At 40.1% G+C, this 21,839-nt stretch overlaps 1 protein-coding gene across 13 annotated transcripts in view; it reads left to right on the top strand.

Moving 5' to 3' along the window:
- The window catches only part of LOC108892381 (protein tyrosine phosphatase receptor type D), a 344,319-nt gene that overhangs the window by 262,035 nt on the left and 60,445 nt on the right, over nt 1-21,839 (top strand). For all 13 annotated transcript variants that reach the window (XM_051076295.1, XM_051076293.1, XM_051076297.1 and 10 more), the window contains 2 exons: nt 12,506-12,651; nt 14,552-14,693. In XM_051076295.1, coding sequence (XP_050932252.1) covers nt 12,506-12,651; nt 14,552-14,693 — 288 coding nt within the window. The remainder of the gene's footprint in view (nt 1-12,505; nt 12,652-14,551; nt 14,694-21,839) is intronic.

Raw genomic sequence — 21,839 nt, 5'->3', positions numbered from 1 at the left:
ATTAGGTGATAATTAAATTGTCCACCCCAGCTTGATATGGATTAATAATTGGCCGCTAATGCCCTCCTGACATTTTGCTGCATTGACTCAATACTGTTTGCAGCGCTGTGCCGATAATTATGACGCTTGGCATTCTTCATTTTGTCCCTAATGAGACCAATCAGAGTTGGCTCGACTTTTGCCTAAGAATTAGAAAGGAGTGAAAGGGAGTAAGAGGGAAGGATAGATTTTCTCTTAGGATCTATTATTCAATATTTGGGCCTTATCACAGAGATATGTCCCTGTCCTACAGTGGTATTTCTTTTCTTACATTGCTCATTTCTTGATCTATAATCAGTGCTTTGTCCGAATAAAGATAAACTCATACTATGTTGTTCCAAATCATGTAAAGAGGGCATCTTTGGACAACACAACAGCACTGCTAGGAGTACTATAAATACTGAGATGAGAAGGTGGTATGGGCATTTTGCCACATCACTGCTTCGACTTCCTCACTGCCATCTGTGAGTGTTCCTCCACTGGCATTCTCACAAAGGCCTTTTGTGCATTTTTCCCCTTTGTCCCTGTTTGCTAGGTTTAATTAGGTTATTTACTTGAGCCTCACCTCCTAGTGTTTCATTACAGTGGGCATTGCAGATAGGGCTTCACACAGGGTAGGGGCAGATAAAAAGTTAGGACAAAAGATGATAAATGTCGCGAGTGGGGACCGGAATGCAATCTGGCTGCCACGATGCAGAGATGCTCTAATGGCTTCCCAGCAAGGAAGGGGGAAGGCACTGTCGAGATGGCAACGTGATAAATGGTGCCGGGATGGCTGTAAGGACTGTAGGCAACACAAAGAAAAAGAAAAGAGTCATGGAAGGAGAGAAAAAACGAAGATGACCACAAAATGGAATCTAATTAATCTGAACTTGGTTCTCCTTCCTGACAAATTCAGTGCAGAAGAAGAGGGGAAGGGAAATTGTTTTTTAGGGACGTGTTCACCCCCCACCACCACTTTCCTCTCAGGTTGAAAAGGCAAAGGGACGTATGGGTTCTGACAATGCTCCTGCACCTGTGGAATGATTAATGACAGCGGACTCGCCTTACATTCTGCAGAGTGAAAATATCTGCTCCAAAAACACACCAAGGAAAACCCTGCTATAAACATAATTCTTTTGCTATTTACCAGTATATTACACAGATGCAGGTTAGAGTTTTTTTTAACTTCAACAATAATCACTGTGGACATTTTTGTTTCAGCTGAAGTATATAATACTGCTTTTTCTGTACTGAATTAATTTCCCAAATGGTTTCTCTATGGTAAAATGTACCACATTACACAGAATTCATGTAAGTTACATTGTAATAATACCGATATGCTAATGTACAATTAGTACTTTACAGAAAGGACAGGAAAAAAAGAGCATGAGAGAGGAAGGGAAAGAGAAAGCCTCTCATACAGAGTTGAATGAGTGGATAAAACTGCACTAGTGCGAATATCTGATTCAATGAGATGCACTGTACTAATCTACATACCACATTAAAGTTCTTGCATGAAGAAGGCTGTGCTAGGCCAGGTAATTTGTGGATAGAGTTTCAAACTCTGTTCATTACAGACAAAAAGGACACTTTATAACGTTATCTGATGCATTTGAATTCTATTCCTGTTATGATTCAGATAACTGACATTTCAAGCGGTTACAAATAACACTTATTTGATGCTTTGGGCTCAGCACAGTAACAAACTACCTCTCCATCAGTCCAAGCTGAAAAATCAGTCACTTTGTGTTCACTTTATGTGCTGAAGAGCACTAGATTTCCTAGAATATTCATGAAGTTAACAATCATGCCGAGTCAATGTGCCAGCTTGCTATTTAACCTTTAATCTATGTGAGAAAACAGATGAAGTCATTACTTACTGAGGACCATAGTACCTTGTGGCATTTTGTGACAATGTCATTGGCTTTTTACTCTCTCCCTCACAGTTTCACTACTCCACATTAAAAGCCAATAGCTCCAGCCATTACTCACAGTTGTGCTTTTAGAATAATCCAGGCAACTGTGAAAATGGAATTGTAGATCGATAGGTCTTTATATTTTTACAGGGAAATTTCTGTTCCTTAAGTGGCAAATTTATGATCAGTACGGCACCCCTTACAAATACACAAGCACACTGTCTAGACCCACAACAAAATATTGTCTGTACAGTATTTCTATTCGCATTTCAAATGCTTATGTACATACACTTAAGAACCACACACATTCACTTGCCCAGTGGACTAGAGCCCATTACTGCTGGCAAACATTTGCACTTGAGGCCAGCGCTTTTGTGTACCCTCTCGCTCTGTCAACTGAGACTCAGTTTGGCGAAGGGTGAAAAGGACAAAGAAGAGGAGCGTAATCAACTCCATCAGTCCAAAGGCCACATCTCCGGTCCCCAACCGTCTTGTACCCTAAGGAGAATCCTCATCTTTAGAAATCTACCCTCCTTTTCTCCCCTCCATTCAGGCCTCTGACAAAACATGAGACAATATTTCATTAAATTGGCCATGGAAACAGCATTAGAAATATACAATATAGTATAGATGAATTCAGATGTTCTTTTAGAACATATTTAATCGCAGCTAAGATTTTCATGAGGCTATCATCAGGTTTGAGCATGTTGCTCCCTTTTGTTTGGTTTCTCTTTTTGTCAGTTGCTTCTCACACAGCAATTCAAATGGCCATCTGTGGTTTTCTTTACTTGTTTTCAAAGAGTTCCAGCCTGAACAAACTTGTGTATTTCTCCATCCTGACTGTGTTCAATTTAATCACCTCTAATGTGACACAAATATTTCCATGGTTAAAGCAACTGTATTTTGGCTGATCACCATAAAAAAAGAAGGATTTCAATGGAAAACAGAGTCTATTTTCAAAAGGTTTTGGAACCAGCTGTGTGATACTATAGAACATTTCCTTTCCGTACAGGTTGATGAATGTAACGAATATGAATACACCTTGTGGCTCAAAAGCCAGAGTGTCTAGTAACACCCACACACTGTAAACAGTCAGACACATGCACACACACAGTCATCCTCTTTACACTTCTACTCATCTCCTGATGAATCATTCCCACATCCACACACATCAAGAAAGAGCCTTTCAAAAGTGATCTGAAGCACTTAATTTCACTGGATTATTTTAATTATGTCCCCTGAGGGTGGCTGTTTTTCTCTCCTGGGGTGACAGTGCACTGTTTGCTTCCAAGTGAAAAACCCCCATCCGCCGGTCTGACCCTGATACCACCCGCCCTCATTTGTTTCCCATCTGTAGCTCTTCAAAGACATAGCCACACACACAAACTGAAGTGTTTTCTTCAGGGGGTTGCAATTAAGAATTCAAAGACCTCAACTTAGATTTACTGCATGTGGTTTAGTTGCGAGACATATTAATAATGTGAAGCTGATAAAAACAACCCACAAACACACAGCTAATGTGCTATCCTGCAGTATTGCATGTCACTTATTTAGTGTAAAACAAACTAATTAAAAATGTACAATGAAAAAACTAACATTAAGAATTGTATATATATATATATATATATATAATTAATGCCTTCATGAAACATTGACTTCAATAAAACCCCATTAATCAGGGAGCCAGAAAGCTGACAAATGGTGAACTGACAGCATTATAAGCATATAGTATACAAGCCCATTGAGATTAAGAAATTAAGCTAGTGTATTGCTTCAGTCATTAAACACATACAATTACTACTTATTATTAGTATCTGTTTAAAGCCAGATTTAAAGTTAGCAGCACAAGTTATCATATCAAAACTGTACAACAACTGTTCTTACAGTTAATCACTTCCACCAAATAGTGAAGTGTCATTGAGAGTTTCCAGAATGTTTCCATGTTACGCTCACTCACTGTTGCCGTAGAAAAGGAAAAGGTGATTTTTACCTCAGAAATGTTTCAATTACTATAATTTTTCCCCCTTCTCTTTTATATGCAATACATGCATTCACTGCTGCATAAAATTAGTGGCCTGTGAAAGGTCACTTTGGTCCTTGAGTGACTGTTTGTGGTACCTCCCCTGCATATCCTTTGTTCCTGTAATAGGTTTTTGTTTCGAGGATAGCCATGACTACAGCTGACTGCAAAGAAAAGTGTACAGAGATTCCTTATTAGGGGTTCTCAAAAACTGCATTTCAATTGTAGTTTCATATGTATATTTAAACAGCTTTCATCATATCTATCCCCAATAAATTAGGAAATATTCACTGAACACAGGGATGTGAAAACTGGCAGAATGTGATGTTAGAATTAAAGGCCTGTTTATTTTTCCCAAAAAGCTAAGTTTTAGGTGTATCCTGGTTTGCTGAACTTAGGGACATTTGCAGGATATCTGAGCTGCTGAAAGGAAGCCAGTTGTCATCAGGCAGGATTGCTGGAGCATGAGCTAGTTTGCCTGTAAGCGCCTGAGAAAACACAGTGCAGGGAATGTGTCACTTCTTATGGCCTGACAACTGGCATCTATCGGAAATGGCTTGGCACTACTTATCCATAAAATTAGAGTCTGTTTAAATATACAATGTCGAATCCCTGGAATGATTTTCTACATAATCCATCTCTGCTCCTACAGAGACAAATATGAGGCAAGCTTTTCCGCTCCGTGGTTGAGGGCAAAGACAATTATGTGAAGTTTATGCTATAAAGAAATAGGACAGACCCAAGCATAGTGTAATTCTCTCTTGAATAGAGCCAGCTGAATATGTTGCTTATTTGATTTTCCATTCCACTTTTCCCATCCGTATCTTTTGATTTCTGCGACATGTAGAGGAAAGACGGCAGCTTTGGAGATTGTCATCTGCACACGCTGTCATGGTGATATTTTCTTATCAATCTCAAATAACATGCACATCACATGTGCGGTTGAAGCATGAGAATCATACAAAATCATGTTCTCTTAGTATCTACACATCGTTACATTGGCAGTAAGCTGACATAGCCAAAGAATGTTTATCACTCCTGCCATTTATAACATCTTTTCAAGTCTGTGCAGCCCTGGCGTGATAACTATTGGCCATTTTGCTGCAGCACTGCCATTTAATAAATCGTTCCATTGCCTAGTGGATAACAGAATGAACGAATGGCTTTCTGTGTTAGTGGCTGCCACTGCCTATCCTATCAGATAATTAACTTTTTGCAAATAGGCTGCACTGACTACCAAACAGAGTAAGCCTGCACAATTAGAATTACTTATCTGTGTTCTTTCTTTTTTCCAGACGTTGGAGGAAAAACAAACAAGACAAACAAATCCAAATTTCATACTTCTTGCTCGACTGTTTTTTCCTCAAATGGTCACACATGAATTGGCTCCAGATTTGTGTATTCATACACAAATGAACAAGTAATGAATGAGGGAAGATGAAAATGAAGTCTTATTGAAAGTGAAGCTTCTGTATTATTTTGCATCGGCATTTGACAACCTCAGCCCAGATGTTTAGAATTTCCGACAGGGGGGTCCAGTGTTTTCCACCCTCCCTCCTTTTTAGTCTCTCTTTTTTCTTTTTTTTTTCCCTCAGGCGGATGGTTTCGCGCCGACAGTGGCGCAATTCAATATTTATACGTTTCCTTCTGTTTGGTTTCTACCGCAAAGGGAGGTGGGCTTTCATGTGTCTGATTTGCCACAGCAACGATTCAGTTCCAGCTTTTAAAGCGTTGGGGGCCATTTGAACAAAGCCATCTGTTTGAGTGGGCCGTTTTATTAAGTGACAAACTGGATCCCTCTACCTCGCTAATGTGTCCCGTGGGAGATGACGGTCGCCTGTGTGAGTGTGAGTGAGTGTGTGTGTGTGTGTGTGTGTCTGGTAGAAAAGGCAGACACAGGAAGAGAGGTAGAGAGGGTACAAGTTTTCCTCTGCAAACATTGTAATATACAACAGGAGAGACCACATCAACGATGTAGCTGTCATTGCAGAAGTGAAAGGTTTTTGCCTTTATGAATCTACAGTGATAATTGAATAAGAGAGCCTTTCAGCTTCCATCTTATCTCATGAAGCACTGGCTAAGAAACTCAGCACTGTTCCACAAATAACCCTTTATATTTATTTAATGAAATCTTTCAGAATTTTCTATTGTCCCACACCCTCCAATTTATTAATGCTGCTCTCCCATTTGCAATGTTGCCTCCATCCAGCGAGAATATTCTAACACCCGTGAGAGTGTGTGTCTGTGCATGCATTCACATGTGCTTGTGCACCTCTGGAGCCTTTTTTTTTCTCCCCATTCTCCCGTCTTGTCAGAGAATCTGTCAGCACATTGAATGTGGGACAAGAGCATTAACCATTCTTTTTGAAGCTGTTGCTGTTGTCTGTGCAAAAGTGCCCTAACTCCAACAGCACTATAGCCAGAAGCTCAGAACCTTGCATTGTGGTGCCACTGAGCATGAGTAATACACACTGACTGAGGCTAAGAAAGTCCCATTGGAATATAATTTTTGCAACCTTAGTCACTGGGCTAAGTATTTGGCAGGGAGAATACGCTGGTGAGTTGTGTATTATAATGCATGCTGTAGTTTTCCTGCCTTTGAAGCAGTGTTGTAAGTGATGATATGCATTTATTTATTCACGGGAGACACTCTGTGGCTTATGAGCCAAATAAGAGACCCTGACCCCATCACAAAATGGACATGCAGCCCTACTATCCATATGCAGTCTCAATATTAATGTGTCATTAAGCTGCATTCTTGTGTATTCTATTGAATTAGTTTTACATAATGACTGTTGTGAATTTTGCTTAGAGAGCACATTTAAACAGTTGGGAAGGGGGGAGCAATGTGGGAGAAGGGTTGTATTATGAACTTCATTATGTGTGACAAGCAGCACAATATTGATGGAAGAGCGGGTCCCCATCATTGCACTGCATTTAAACCTCTGCAGTGAATTAATGTACTATTCCTGATCCAGTAATTAACAATCATTCGGGGGCCATATCCCTTTTCAAGTAATCACTAATTGCAATAAGAATTTCAGTTTCCATTTAAGGCGAGATTACCGATGAGCATGCAATGCAAATCAGCCAACAGTTCTAATTAAGCTCCAATTCCTTTTCTTTCTTTCTGCCTAGACCCTTTGTGAGCACATACAATGTGGAGTTTGTTTCCTCTGCATTACAAAAGGCAAATTTTTATCATAATGCTGCAGATAGAGAGCTGTCTATTGCCCCAAGAAAATGGTTTATGCTTGTGTTTGTTCCATTGATTAGTATGTGTGGTTTATCTTCTCTTTTGGTCTCTTTTTTTTTTTTCATTGTTTATCTCTGTGCTTATGTGTCTGTATTATTACAGTTTGTTTCTGGCATGGGGTCAGATGTTTCTGAACAGCGTATAGACAGTTAATTAATCCACAGAGTGTGTTTATAAACTAGACATACACAACTGCATTCACAATCACCAACAGGCCATCCCTCTGCATCGTTATTTGTATAAATATTATGATAATGATATTTCTGCAATGGACATTCAGAATACTTAAAGGATATCATAAAGTCAAATGTTCGAGGCACATATATGAAATGCATCACTTTTTCCTTTTCCCAACATCAGCCACCCTTTCAGTCCACTTTGCACCACTTGCTGCCATTGTGACAATTCATCAATATCACAGAATTGATATGCCGGGGCTTAAAGATGTTGAATGAGGTTAATGGCATCTTTAAATGCTCCTTTCTTCCACCCGTATGTCCAAAATTGAGCAGAGTATTTGCAGACTGACACCCAATGTGTTAGGATTAATTATCGCCCTCCACAACCCCACCTCACCCTGCAAGTTAAAGATTCAGAGAGGAAATGGCCCCTTTCATGCAAATGAAATTGAATATGTCAGTCAGTATAATTGTGAAAACCAAGCTGCCTTGGACTGGTGTCTGTGCCGAATAGAGGTTCCAACTGAAAGTCGGTTTATTAATGTTCTTCTCTCCACTCTTTGATTCATGCTCTTTAATGGCTTGGCAGATCAAACTTTAGTCTATGGCGGAGTCCTGATGACTTGAAATGTTTTGGCCATTATGAAGGAAACCCAGACTCTGATCTCTATGAGAACCGTATTTAAATGCAATGTTTGGCTGTGAGTTAAGCCAATATCAAACAAACTTGTAATGAATGCAGATCCACAAGAAGCTCTGAACCCAAGTATGCTTTGAGTTCAGCATGACGATTGAAAAATATGATATCATTAGCTGGAGCACCCAGTTACATACAGTCCACTTGACTTTTGAGTCTGGCTTTGCAACAGGTACTCAACTTCACTCAACTCTCCACTAAGCAAAGGCTTTTAATTCAGCACTAGTTCAACCCAACAAATAGCAAATCAAGGGTATGCAAGGTCAAAACCTTGCAGATTTTTAATTAGTTTTACATTTTACATCAATGCTATTTTCAGTTCTGTATTTCCTGACTTTGTTGTCCTGATTATTAATTAGTTTTATGTTTAGAAATGTATTTCATTTTGGTGTCTGGGTTAGGGTAAGTGATAATCTGGGACACAAAATAATGAACCTTTATGAGGACTTTGATTTTAGGTCAGGCACTCCAGCAGACTGCCTTGAGTTTAAATAAAAAAATAAATAAATAAAAATGCTGTGATGGTGCCTCTCCAGGCAGACCTTGATCACAGCAGCTTTACTGGAGGTCCATGTAGCATAGCAGTCTGTAGGCCACCAGTCACTTCCCTATTCCAGTTAGGTCTGGCATCATTGGCTTTGTGTCACACATCTATCTTTGGCATATATTTTTACAGTCTGATACTGTTAACAAAATAATAATAATAAGATATCATGCATTAATTTGACTAGGGTTCTTATCCTGAATGTACACTGTTCTTACCAGTTAACAAGTCTAGTTAACTGGCAGAAATGCAGCATGTGCAAGAGGCTGATTGTAGAGCAGTACAAGGTTGAACAGTGATATTTCTGTGGGAATCAAGGGAAAATCATTTAACAAAAACTTGGGTGAGAAAAGGTCAAGTGCAACGTAACTGCCCCAGTGGGGTGATGACATTTGAGTCATTAATCCGAGAAGCAGCAGTAACACATTTCATGATCTATGTTTGCAGGACCCATTGTTTAAGCCTTCCAATTTCCTTTTTGGTCTATCCATGAAAAAACATATACTTCTAGTCATGAAACAGTCTGCCCCCTCAGCCCTGTGGACATGGTTGTTCTTAAGTAAAGTAAAGGCTTTCAGTCAGCCACCAAATTATTAACATGGCATTGATCCACGAAAAACAGAGAAGTGGGATGTTATGAAGAGCTTCTTCCTTTCCAGTGGCAGCAAACGGGAACAAGGTTACATAATGACCTCAAGGGAGAGTAGGCACAGGCCCATGTCACTAACCTTTTAGCTTGTGACAGGCTTTACACTTCTCATTTGTTTGCTGGCAACAGCTTAGCAGTGGATTAAGAAGTGCCTAGCCACGGTATTAATTCATGTAGATTACGGTTACCTCTCAAAGGAGATGCCAACATACAGCAGATGTAATAGGAGCTTTTAATGGATGGCTGTTCTATCAGTTCAGAGTCAGTTTGTATGATTTAAGGCTAAATAATGTTCATATACTATGAACAGTGCAACTCTACTTACCATGTTAATTAAATTTTTTTCTTATCAGGAGAAACCATGATCAAGGGGCAAACAGTTGCCAATTAGAGGCATGATGCTATGTAACAGTCAAAGTAGTTCTTCGTAGATTTGCCAACACAATCATTCCCTGATCAGCGCTCTATGGCAAAAGGTTTCTTTGTAGCGTATGAGTTTGTACAATGTTCGTTCAAAGACCATATCGTTTTGGTTGCTGTCAAGGAGCTAGTCGTGGCACTGTTCAGAGAAAACCAAGGTTTCAATCAGCCTCTGTCTACCTGAAGCTATACAAGGAGTCTACCAAAATGGATGTTTGTCAGCAGCAGACCTAAAATGGGGGTATGATGGTGATATCAGCGGCCATGTCTGTGAAAACACCATTACCTCCATGTCACGCCTCAATCACTCCACATTGTGCGATGACCCCCCCCATCCACCCCCTTCCCCTCACCTCCAGTGCTGATCTCCCGTACATGTCGTAGCAGTCTATCACAGCCGGCGTAGGGAGGCGCACTGAGCCGTAATGGATGGCCCCAGAGCGAAAACAGCCCCAATAGCATATCAATTACCCATCAGCACCTTCTTGGCTGGATGCCAATATGCACCATACCCCAGCCAAGTCAATGAGATAAGGTGCAAATGCAGATATAATGGTGCTTTTTGCCGTGTACAAATTACACAGTGTCAACTCTGCTGCCCACCTGTCGGATCTGTCAGCCGGTGAATGAAAGAGAGATTCTAGGAAGTGTGTGTGCGTGTGTGGGTTTGTTAATGTGTGTATGCATGCAAGGCTGTGCGCGTGTCATGAAGCAATCAGGTGATTTCCCAGACTCATTTGCCCAGTGGAAGCCCAGCTGCTTGCCTGTTTATCTGTTCGCCCTTTTGATTGCTGACCACACATCTTATGTCACCTCTCCACAAATCCCGCAGGTTAATTTGTCCCCCACTCACAGCGCTGCCGCCGCCGCCGCTGCTGGGCAGTACAATCTGGGAGGGGAAATCAGGCTGCGCACAGGCAGGCACGCGAACAAGCACAATCACATATTCTCACACACACAGAGGAGGTGATTCAGATGGTTGGCATTACTGCAGCTGTGTGGCCACTAATGGCCTGCTGAAGTGATTGATAAAAGGCAAACAGTTGCTCCGCAGGGGGACAGATGGAGCTACACCTCCCACTGAAGCTGGCACTCAAGCTTCAGAGGAAAATACGAGGGGGGTCTGACTTAGCACTATGACATTATTGCTATTGAAATTATAAGCCTTGATCATCATGATAAAGCGGAAATGTAAATCTCACAATCAAAATCTCATCAGGGAGAGACGTGTTTCTTTGATTACTAATCACTTTCATGCGTTTTGATTTTTAGGCAGTTGTAAGAGAAACGTCAGCTTATGAGCAGGAACTGATTGTCCTAGAGGGGGAAAGAAAGACAAAGCAGAACTCAATTCTTTGAATTGAGTTAAAAAGTTAAAAAGAGAATCGTTGTAATGGCTGAATATAATGGGGGATAATTTTAGTTGACAAACAGTCTAAAAATCAAACTGCAGGAACAGGGACACAGCAATTTTCACTGATGTGGAGATCAGAGCCTGAACAAATGCTATTGTACAGTGTTGTAAAACGACCACAGTAAAAGGGAATGTCCATGCCATCTACACAAAGAAAACACTGTTCCACTCTGCTATTCTCTCACCTCCACTCCCTTGCATTTTTAGCATTTTTATCCTCACTGCCTTTACACTTGACTTGTTGTGCTGAATTGAGGGACCAATTAGGAGCAACAGAACTCTCACATCGCCAATCAGAGCATTGCAAGGAACTTAACAGGTGCGTGTCTCATTTGCGTGGGGCACAACCACTGTTCCGACTGGTGGTTTTCTGGAAATTAGTGTTGTTCGCTACCGAACTGACAAGCTCCTGTTTCTCCAAAACCGTTCGGAAAATGTTAACCTCTGTTATTAGTAAAAAAATGAATGTCTGTTTGATTTATGTCCAGTGGAGCAGAATGTGGACAATGTGATGGGTAACTTGTGTAGCTTGTTAAGACAGATGGCTTATGTGTTGAATGGCAGATAAAGGACAACTTCACAGGCAATTATCCCCTTTCCTACTAAAGTGCTGAGTAATCTAAACTTTTTTTTTTTTCCTTTTTTTGCCCCCTCCCTTTTTTTTGCAAATTTCAAATTAATTTTTCACTAGCAGCTTAAATACCTAATCACATTAGCACAAAGCAAGGGGATAAAAATTTGTTGCAACTCCCATCATAGTCTTCACTGCAAGCAATGTAAAAAAAAATGTATATGAACAGTTTCTTTGCCCCAGTACACATTCGATAAATTTAACTGAACATTTCTGCTCCGTCTCAGAGGCAAGACGCTTCTTTTTTAAAATCTTGTTTCTTTTTTTTAACAGCAGTCCGAATTTCTTGCCACATTTCAGAGCAAATCAAACATCAAGTATATTATCATTTCTTTTCATCAGTGATTGATCTTACCCCCTTCTTTCTTCCCACAAAATTTCCGCATATTTGTGTCCTTTAATCCGAGGCTGCCTATTTATCACTATGAATAAACCTTCAGAAGAGATTTCAGAGTTACTTAGAAAGATTTTCAGGGTCAAGATAAAATGCTTTGTACATTCTGCTCCCAAGACCTCTGTCCTTTTACTTCTGATCTCAGCCACTGATCATCTGTTTCCACTTGCACAATAAAGTCAGTACAATCTCTTGTCTTGACCTCCAAAGACAATCCTCTTAACAGCCACATGCTGAAATCTGCAACTTTGTTACTTTCTAGTGTGTGTGGCTTGATAAGAGAGATTAATTGCTCTCTCTGCAATGCTTAGCTTGCTCACTAACTATTTTTGTTATCTTTTGTTCTGTTTCTGTCTCTCTCCAGCACCACCAAAGTTTTTAAGAACCCCCAATGACCAAACAGGCGTGCAAGGAGGTGTGGCATCCTTCATCTGCCAAGCTACAGGAGATCCACGGCCGAAGATTGTGTGGAACAAGAAGGGGAAGAAAGTCAGCAACCAGAGATTTGAGGTATTAGGTCTATTGTTCTGATGTAAAATGCTCGACAAAATGGGAATGCTTCAGCACTGCTTTTGGCTCTGCTTGCACATAATCCATTGCGCCAAGCCATGCTCAGTTGCTTTTCGCCCTGACTTGCCACCACGCATTAGTGGGCTCTAATAATCATGCTGGCCAGCCTCTTAAACATGCATGAGTTTTAATGAGCAAGTATACAAAGGATCAGGGGACAGATTTGTAATTAAATAAAAGACAAGAAAAGAGCAATTGGATAGAAAAAAACAACTTGTGGTGTGACCCAGATACCTACATTAGCATCACACCACATTTGCCAGCTTTATGCAAAGTGAAAGGGGAAGTAGTGCTTTCACTTCGAAATATCCTTTTGCTTTGTGGCATCTTATCTAAATGCATGTCCTACCCTCCTTATTTTGGCTGAAGCTTTGATTTCTGGTCAGCTTTAATCTGCACTTGGGCTCAATACCCATGAGAAATAACACATCATTGCAGAACACTGATAAGATTTCTATTAATTTCTGTGTCAGTCCTCGGGACTATCATGGTGTCACTTTTTTTTCCCTCTGCTCTAGATGCCATATTTGCTTGCTACTGCACAGCAGCAATGGCTTAACAGAGCTTGGAGACCTCTTCCTGCCTCTTCTTTGCACCTCATGCCCACAGAAATCTAATCTTATCAGAGTTCATCGCGTTTGCATCGCACGTTGTGCTGAATGCTAACACAGAAGTTTTCATTCCCTCGTTGCCTCACAGGGTTTTCTGGCTGCCACCATTCCATACCCATTCAATCACGAACAGCCGCCTCATCTTCTAACAAAAACCCATTTCCTTTTAGAAGTCTCACAACTTCCTTTCTAATTCACTCTTCAGCTTTGACTAAGAAAGGAGGCTGTTTTTTTACCATCACCTGCTGTCAGCTTGAATGCCAACACCGCTGTAGCTTGGCCAATGAAATGTTGAAGTTTATTGTTAACTAACACGTGCACAGATATATTGTGAACTTTAAAAATGTTCGTAGGCCTCTGTGTGATTGTGTGTGTGTGTGCGTATGTGTGTGTGTGGCAGCATGTGTGTATGTGTGTATGTGAAGCTGAGGTCTCAGGCCTTTCTTTATTGAAATCAACCTCTATGCTTAAAAGAGATTGAGTTATGACACAGGGCTTTCTAAACTCAGTGAGTATACAACATGTAGCATGCAAAAATAGCTGAATAAGCTACAACAAACACCTGTTTGTGAGCATTTTATGTGTCGTTCGTCCAATACAGTCGGTCCTGTCTTTTGTACCACTATCTCACCCCATGGTACAACTGTCCGTAACCGTTTATCAAGCCACCTTTAACTGTTTGTGCTTGTTTCTGTCCCATTAACACAATCTAGTGTGATGCATTTTTCAAGGGATAGAATGTTAACTTTAAGAGTGGGACACATTCAGAATTAAATTTTACTCTACAAGCCTACATCCAAGCAAAAATTTTCTGACCGAGATAACTTTCCCCATTCTTAAAGTTAGTCAGCCGCATCAATTATTTTACCAATTAATGCACAAATCAGATCTAGTTCATAAGAATAAGCCAAAAAAAAAAAAATAAAAATAATTAAATATGCTCATTGCTTACATATTATCTTCTGTATTTGAATACTGCACAGATACTGTAGTTCCTCTTTGCACATAAATGGTATATAACCACAATAATCACTACAGTTCAATGTAAGGTAGGCAGCAAATTTCGTTTCTGTCATAGGAAGCACCTTGTGTCAATCACCATCAGTGTTGTTAGCCAAATGTCCTCAACAGTTTTTTTTTTTCTTTCTTTTTTTTTTTCTGCGGAAGGTCCCTCACCCATTGTGAACAAAAAAATCTCCTTTAACATATCCTGTCTCTCGCACCTGCAGGTGATTGAGTTCGATGACGGCTCTGGTTCAGTGCTAAGAATTCAGCCATTGCGCACGCCTCGAGATGAAGCCATATATGAATGCGTCGCCTCCAACAGTGTTGGAGAGACGAGCGCTACCACCAGACTCACTGTTTTACGTGGTAGGTCCTTCTCAACAACCCCAAAAGAAAAAAAAACACTCACCACTAACATGCCCTTTTTCTCCCAGCTAACCCAGGTAAGCTTGCATTTACTTGTTTTATGTCTGTCCCGTCCTCTTTTCTTTGTTTCTCACTGTCACACTGTTCAGTCAAACCCAATTAGAGACTCTGGTTACAGTCACGTTGTATATTCTAACTTGATAAGATTTAGTCCATTAGCCATTTAGCCAAGTAAGTTTCCATTTCTAAGTGACTTAAGTCATTTGCATACAGATTCCTGACACAATAATTAAGATGCCAGCTAAATTATGCAAATAGCCATCCATTCCTAGCCCGCGGTGGTTTAATGGAAAAGCTCAGCAATAATTTTCAAATCAGTCAGTTTTCATCTCTGCACTTCAGCTTTGATATTGGTTTGACTGTGCAGAAATTAAAGCAGTATATTCTCATGTGATTAACAGGCATATATTGTTTATAGTAGTACTCTAGTCACAGGTTGCCTCAATGCCAGTATCTCTCAGTGGCCAGTGGCTGTTAATACCCAGCACCCCTCTACACACGTGTAACAATCCAGGCGGGAAAGGTCAGCCACTTTGTTTACTTCCAGTGAGCAGTGAGAATAAAAGTCAGATGACAAATATCAAGTTGGTTGACAGTGCCTCTTTTATAATAAGCACTGAGCAAAATTTTATCTTGATTACACACAACATTCTATTCAAAGGCAAATATGTGGTGGCCCTGAGCTCAAAAGGCTGCATAATATCTCTCTAAAACATGACTTGTTTGGTGGCGAATAGAGAAAATGGCTTTAGAAAAAAGCCTTGGGCTGCCTGAATGAGGTGTGCTCCATTATGTGCCACAATTACACAACATGGCAAATGAGTTCCTATTGAAAGGGGTGCTTCCATCCTATAGAAAAAAAAGCTGGCTCTGCGAGTCTCTGAAACCCTCCACCCCACCCCACCCTGCTTCTTATCTCACCAATGAGCCAACAAAAGGCCTTTTGCACTGTCTCCAGAGGCCGATTGAAAGAGAAAGGTGGCACGTTCACATGCAGCCCTCTCCTGTTTACTCTGGAGCATAAAGTGTGTGTATGTGTGTGCGCTATCACATGCAATATTGTGAACATTTCCTCCTCTTCCCTTTTGCTCTCGCTCTGTCTCTATCTGTTTTTCCCCTTCACACACACACGCACATGCACACACTCACACACACACAAACCAACAGATAGCTGAGGGACGGGTAGAGGCTGCTCTTCCCAGCTCTACGGCCTAGCATTAGCATGTTTATTACCATTTCCATTTTGCTCTTCTGCTCACTCTCCTTTCCCATCAATGTATTGAAGGTGAGTAGAGACCTATCACAGCCTAAAAAAAATAGAAAAACAGGAAAAAGCTTTTTCTTTCTCAGCGTTGGTGCAAATAAAGAGGTGTGCTCCCTGTCCTTGCATTGCCTCCTGTGGATACATATAAATCCAAAATATTGGCATTGTGAATTATTTAGGCAATAATCTGCAAGATTTGTATATAAATATACGTTCATTTCACTACCTCTGTCAACAGAGATTTTCAGCCTATACCCAGTTTGAGAATTACATTTCCTGCTAGATATCTGATGTCTAGTCTTATTAAGGAAATAGGTTGTTATGCACATTGGTAGTGATGCCCTCAAAAAGCAAATAATTCATAAAATACCTGAATAATTATTACCAGCAGTGACAGCTTGGCAGACAGAGGAAAGGAAGTAAGATGAAAATCAAATATAAACAAAAGAAAAATGATGCCACAGTGCTGGCCACAAACAAACATATCAAGGATCACTGTGATAAGATAAACTCTAACTCTATAATTGGAGTTTACACTTAATATCTTCTCGTCAGCAGTTATAACTTCAAGTTAAAGACATTCATAATAAAACCAAAACAATTTCCTCCCTTATTCAAAGATGCAGGGATGAGTCTGACTCTGAGGAAGTGGGGAACAAACTGACACACTGCATTGTGAGAGTAGTGTAGTGTATGAGCAATGTGAGGTAATACTAGGTTACCACAAGGATGCATTATATATTATTTAGGAGACCAAAAAGCCTCCTCCTTCCAAAAATACTTCATATAGTACAATAAATACAGCATTGCTGGTTTGCTACTCATCATTTCACATGACATAAACTGCAGTTTGAAAAATGCAACTCCACTTTTTTTTTTCTTTTCCCCAAAGTCTGGTCTGTCATTGTGACCAGCAGGAATTATTTCTCTCCACCTTTGGTGCTTCTATTGGAGAAGAACTAAACTTGCATACAAGTGTGTGATGCAGGATTAGAGAGATAAATAAATAAGACAACAAAGATAAGTACTAGGCCTATTACACCAGGCCTAATACATATAAAGTATCTGTTCATTTAGTTAATTTGGACTCCAATGGTCTGTGGAAACGACTGCAAAGCATCTGTTGTGGGAAGCTCGCCACAGGGGTTGATGCCTAATTCCATGAAGGAAAAGCACATTGTTGTAATTGTCATGCTATGAGGAGAGGGGACTCGAGGTGACAAATCCAAAGTACTGGGGGATATTAGTATTCGGATGGGCCTCCAACTTGATGGGAAGCACCATTAGTAATGAACTTCCAGGCTTAGAGAAGCGATTTGCATGAGAGGCGAATCCTGAGACGTAATGATGTTCCAAGTCAAATCTGCCAGGCCACGGCATGAGGTACGGGTTTTCTTATCGCCCTTTTTTTCTCCCGCTCTCTGTTTTGATTAACTATGAGATGACCCGACTCATATGCGACTCATGTCTTTGAATTAAGGTCATCTCTATTTGCTTGCTAATTGAGAAAGACAGAAGGGGATTGAGAAATGAAGAAACAGCACATTTTGGGTGTCATGGCTGGAATATGATTTCAGTCAAGTAGTATTTGATCTAATTTATGAATATGCCTCTGTAGGATAATTGCATATACACATGTACTCAGAGAGAGTCTGTAAGTGGAATAATTCAGTAAGTCACTAGACAATATTAGCACAGTTAGAAATCTTGTGTATACTTTTAGGCATAAGTAAACAATAAAAATAACCTAAAATGTAGCCAAAACAGCTCACAGAGTCTAGACTCTCTGCCAACAGTATTTGCAGCAGAATGATGTGTGCATTTGAGTGCTGCAGTTCATGATTCAGGCATGATTAAGGATTTATATTGCATCCTCATACTCCCATTATGCTGTCAACAACCATTTCCTGTGCCCCACACACAAGCGTGCAAACTTATGCAGCTGTGCACAACTTGACAGTGGGAGTGGAAAATGGGAAGCCACTCTCCTGTGACGGAAAAACAGAATGCATCATTTCCATTTGTATGGAATGGTGCAATAGCACGGTCGAAGCCGTGTAGCTGAGACAGATCTTTCCACATACAATGAAAGGGCTGCTACATGATCAGTGGTTATTCATAGACAATGTATGCACTCGGCTCTTTGTCATTGTTGTAAGAAAAATCATTTCCACACTTAATAAAAGATGCCAGCAGCTGCTTAATTTACATTCTAAGCTGAATTAACTGATATCCATAAGATGCTGGTTAATGTAAACAGTGTGAACCTGCCTGCATAGCAAAAACCTGCAGAAAACTGTAGGAGTGACTGATAAAAAATGAATAAGTAAATAAAAATTTACCTTAATGCTTAATCCTACCCACAATCATCTGTATTCTCCTGCATCATTTTCTCAACGTATAATGGCTTCCTTTTAACAAGAATAGACTGAGCGATGAACAAAAGCCAGTCTGTATGCTCAAATTGCCTAGGAAGATAAATGCTGTGTCAGCTGTCTCGGGCTGTCGGAGCAAGGGATGCAGTGGGGATGAAGCAAGTGACCATTGTAAAATTACTGTGCTTGTGATCAGTGGCTTGCAAAAAGGAGAGTAGGGGGCCAGCAGCTACCATACAATTCTCTGGTTTACTGGCGGGCGCTCTATAGATGGCAAGACCTGGGCTGCCACATGGAACACTCAATTTTGTTAGAAAAATACATTTTTGAAGAAATGGTGCTGTGAAAACATGCTGACTCACTGTCAGAGCTTAGCTCTTAAACATAAAACGGATACTCCGAACTTCTTGGAAAGCATTTTTAGGCTTTTAGGAAATTGCACATAACTAAAATGATTGCTCCTCTATGAGGTACAATTGATCCTGATTTATCCTCTTACAATTGGTTGGACTATTAAACTTGTCTTCCTCATCATTATCTATTAGTTCTACTAGTCCTTTCCATGTGAATAAGTGGTCATTAAATGCTATTTGCAGCATGTTTTTCCCAGAAACCGACATGCTTTTTCTCCTCTCTCCTCACTATGCTTAGTGACTGACGGCATGTCCATTTGATGTTTTATAAAATATCCAAAGGCAGAGTTATTGTTTAGCTTGATCTCCTCTCAATTCCCAACTTGACTCTCTAATGTATCACAAAAATGGAGTGCATGATGACAAGCTATTCATTATTGTAATTAAAAAGATGGGAGTTGATTTGCTTCCCAGAATTGATTCTGATTTCTCCTCCAAGAAAGAAAAATAAAAATAAAAAAAGGGGAGATAAAAAACCAAATCAAAACGGCACCCACTTACATCCTCTGCGTGGTTAATTGTCAATCAGCCAATCAGCATCTGCACAGTATTCTGGATGATTTAAGACAAAACCGCTGCCAACAAGATGGATGTTGGACTTAACAGTCTGCATAGTGTGTGAGAAAACATCTGCTGGAGCCACAAAGACACTTGGACTGCACTCGGAACATGATAGATAACACTTCACATTCTGTGACTCTGTATTTGCTTTAATAAAAGTAAACACAGCCTCTTAAATTAATAATTATTGATTCAGACAAATGAGGTATTTGGTTGTGTTTTTTCCCCCTCAGATGCCACAGTGACCTCACAGTACTGGCTTTGTAATTACGTGTTCAGTTAAAATGTAAATTGTTTCTCACATCTTCTGGAAGTACACATAAAGAGTAGATTTTAAAAAATATATAGCAAAGGCAGGTTAGACACTTATTAGCTTGATAAACTACTATCTTAAACTGTGCATGTTAAATGATACACCACATAGAAGAGCATAACACATTTTTAAGGAATATTGCATTGGCTGGACGTGATGGGACACAAGGTCATAAAACGAAGAGTGTATAAGTCTGAGCCAGGTAGTCAAGGGGTGCTAATGTTAGTAGCTTTGATCTAAGCTGCACTATAAAGTCATTTTCTACTAGATTAATTAGGTACTGCAGGGTCATCCTTAATGCATCTAATGATCTTGAGAAACTTTTCAAGCTGGGTAAGGCTCACTAATTACAACCAAACAACTTTGGACTGAGGAAAAAAATGATGTGGTAAGAATTGATTTTTGAGTGTAATTAGTTGTCTATACATTATTACATTTAGTACAGCAAAGATGAGTGCAGTGACTAATTAGATGCTGTATGGCTGCATGAAGGTAAAGGGGGACAAAACCTTGCATATTCTCATCACAAGTTTCATCAGTTTTAAACCCACCTGTCAAATCTCAAAACATGTGGTGTCAATATAGTAATTTCCATAATAAAATAATGCCACCCGCTGCCTGCTGTGACACCCATCGTCTGCCACAGTTACTTTTGGAAAGAATGTCTGTCTGCTATATTTGAAAAGCCTGATATAACCCCATTTTCCATTAGGGCTGTTTGAGATCCACAAGGTCCTCTCTCTGCAGGATGTTAGCAAGCATGAATAATCTCTATACTCCCCTCTCCTGTAGCAAGCTTTTAGCTATATAAATTATTGAAATGGCTGGTGCTAGGTTTTCCCTTTCTCAGTAGGAAGTGAACTTGTACTAAGTCTGTTTCCTCAGACATTTATACAGCACGTCTCCCTGAGTACTCATCCGAGTCTGATGATACCATGATTAAATGGAAGAGTCTTGAGCCATGACCCATAACGATATCTGGCACTGTCATGCACAAAAATGCTAAAGGTGATTAAAGTTCAGAGCATTCTGACAACTGATGGGAAGCTTTTTCGAAAGTGAGGTAACACACACCACATACACACATAATACAGTCATTTTTTCCCCTTAAATAAACTGATTTCTGTAATTTCTTTTTGACATGTGACAATCCATGCCAAGGTATTAGAAATGCCCATTTGATCAAACTGTCCTGCCTGCTTCTGAATGTATAGTACATAAAGGTTAATGAAGCAAGTCAGTGTCTCACAGTTCTGCCTTCTGTCTTTTTTCCTGCCTGGTAGGAAAACTCACCTGGTTGCTGATACTCTCCTGAGCCCCTGCTGGCTCCTGCCTCTGGCTTTGGCCTTTATCAGCTGCCCCTGCACAGACAAAAACAAACGAATCAACCCTAAATAGTCTAATTTTATTTAAAGAAAAATGGCAAGAATGACAACTTAATGCACCATGAAACACAAACATACACTTTGTTAAACTTTGAAGCATCAAGCATCATGTAGTCATCCCAAGTGGGCGGTAAGAGGGTAAATAGACAATGAATAAGCCTGAAACATAAAAACAGAACAGATGTCTGGCAGTATATGCTTCAAAGTGACAGGAGCATCAGTGAGAATGGAGGCGTCTCTAAGGAGAAGGTAGTGTTTCGTGTTTATATATTCCCTGCCATATCCTCTTTATTTGTGAATGCTTTATGCACTCAAGAGGATCAGATGGAGGTTGATGGACTGTTAAGAAAAAGCTAAATAAAATTAAAAAATAAATGCATTAAAAAAGTGGCTTCCTAAGGTGTATTTTGTGGAGTTGAGAGAGAATAAGCGACATCCATTTTAGCTTTGTGTTTGGCAAATAGCTCAAAGCATTGTCAAATTGTTTTCTCCCTCCTCCTTTGAATATTCCTAATAATAACTGAAGAAAAAAATGCTGATGGCAGATAAGGAGACAAGAGCAGATTTTTTTTTTTCCTTCCCCCAACTCTAAATAAATGGGACACTGTTTTCGGAAGTAAATGGAATCATTGCTCAAGGTAACAACCAGCAAATGGAATATGCAAAGTGAAATCCTGAAGAGGGAGGGTGAGGGACAGAAGGGAAAGAAGGTGGGAGACAGACAAAGACAGATCGAGGGAGAGTCTTTAACATCAAGCATCTTCCCACGTGCACC

This window comes from Lates calcarifer, linkage group LG15 (assembly GCF_001640805.2).
Source record: "Lates calcarifer isolate ASB-BC8 linkage group LG15, TLL_Latcal_v3, whole genome shotgun sequence".
Classification (NCBI taxonomy): Eukaryota; Metazoa; Chordata; class Actinopteri; family Centropomidae; genus Lates; species Lates calcarifer.
This window is presented reverse-complemented; position numbering and strand designations above follow the sequence as displayed.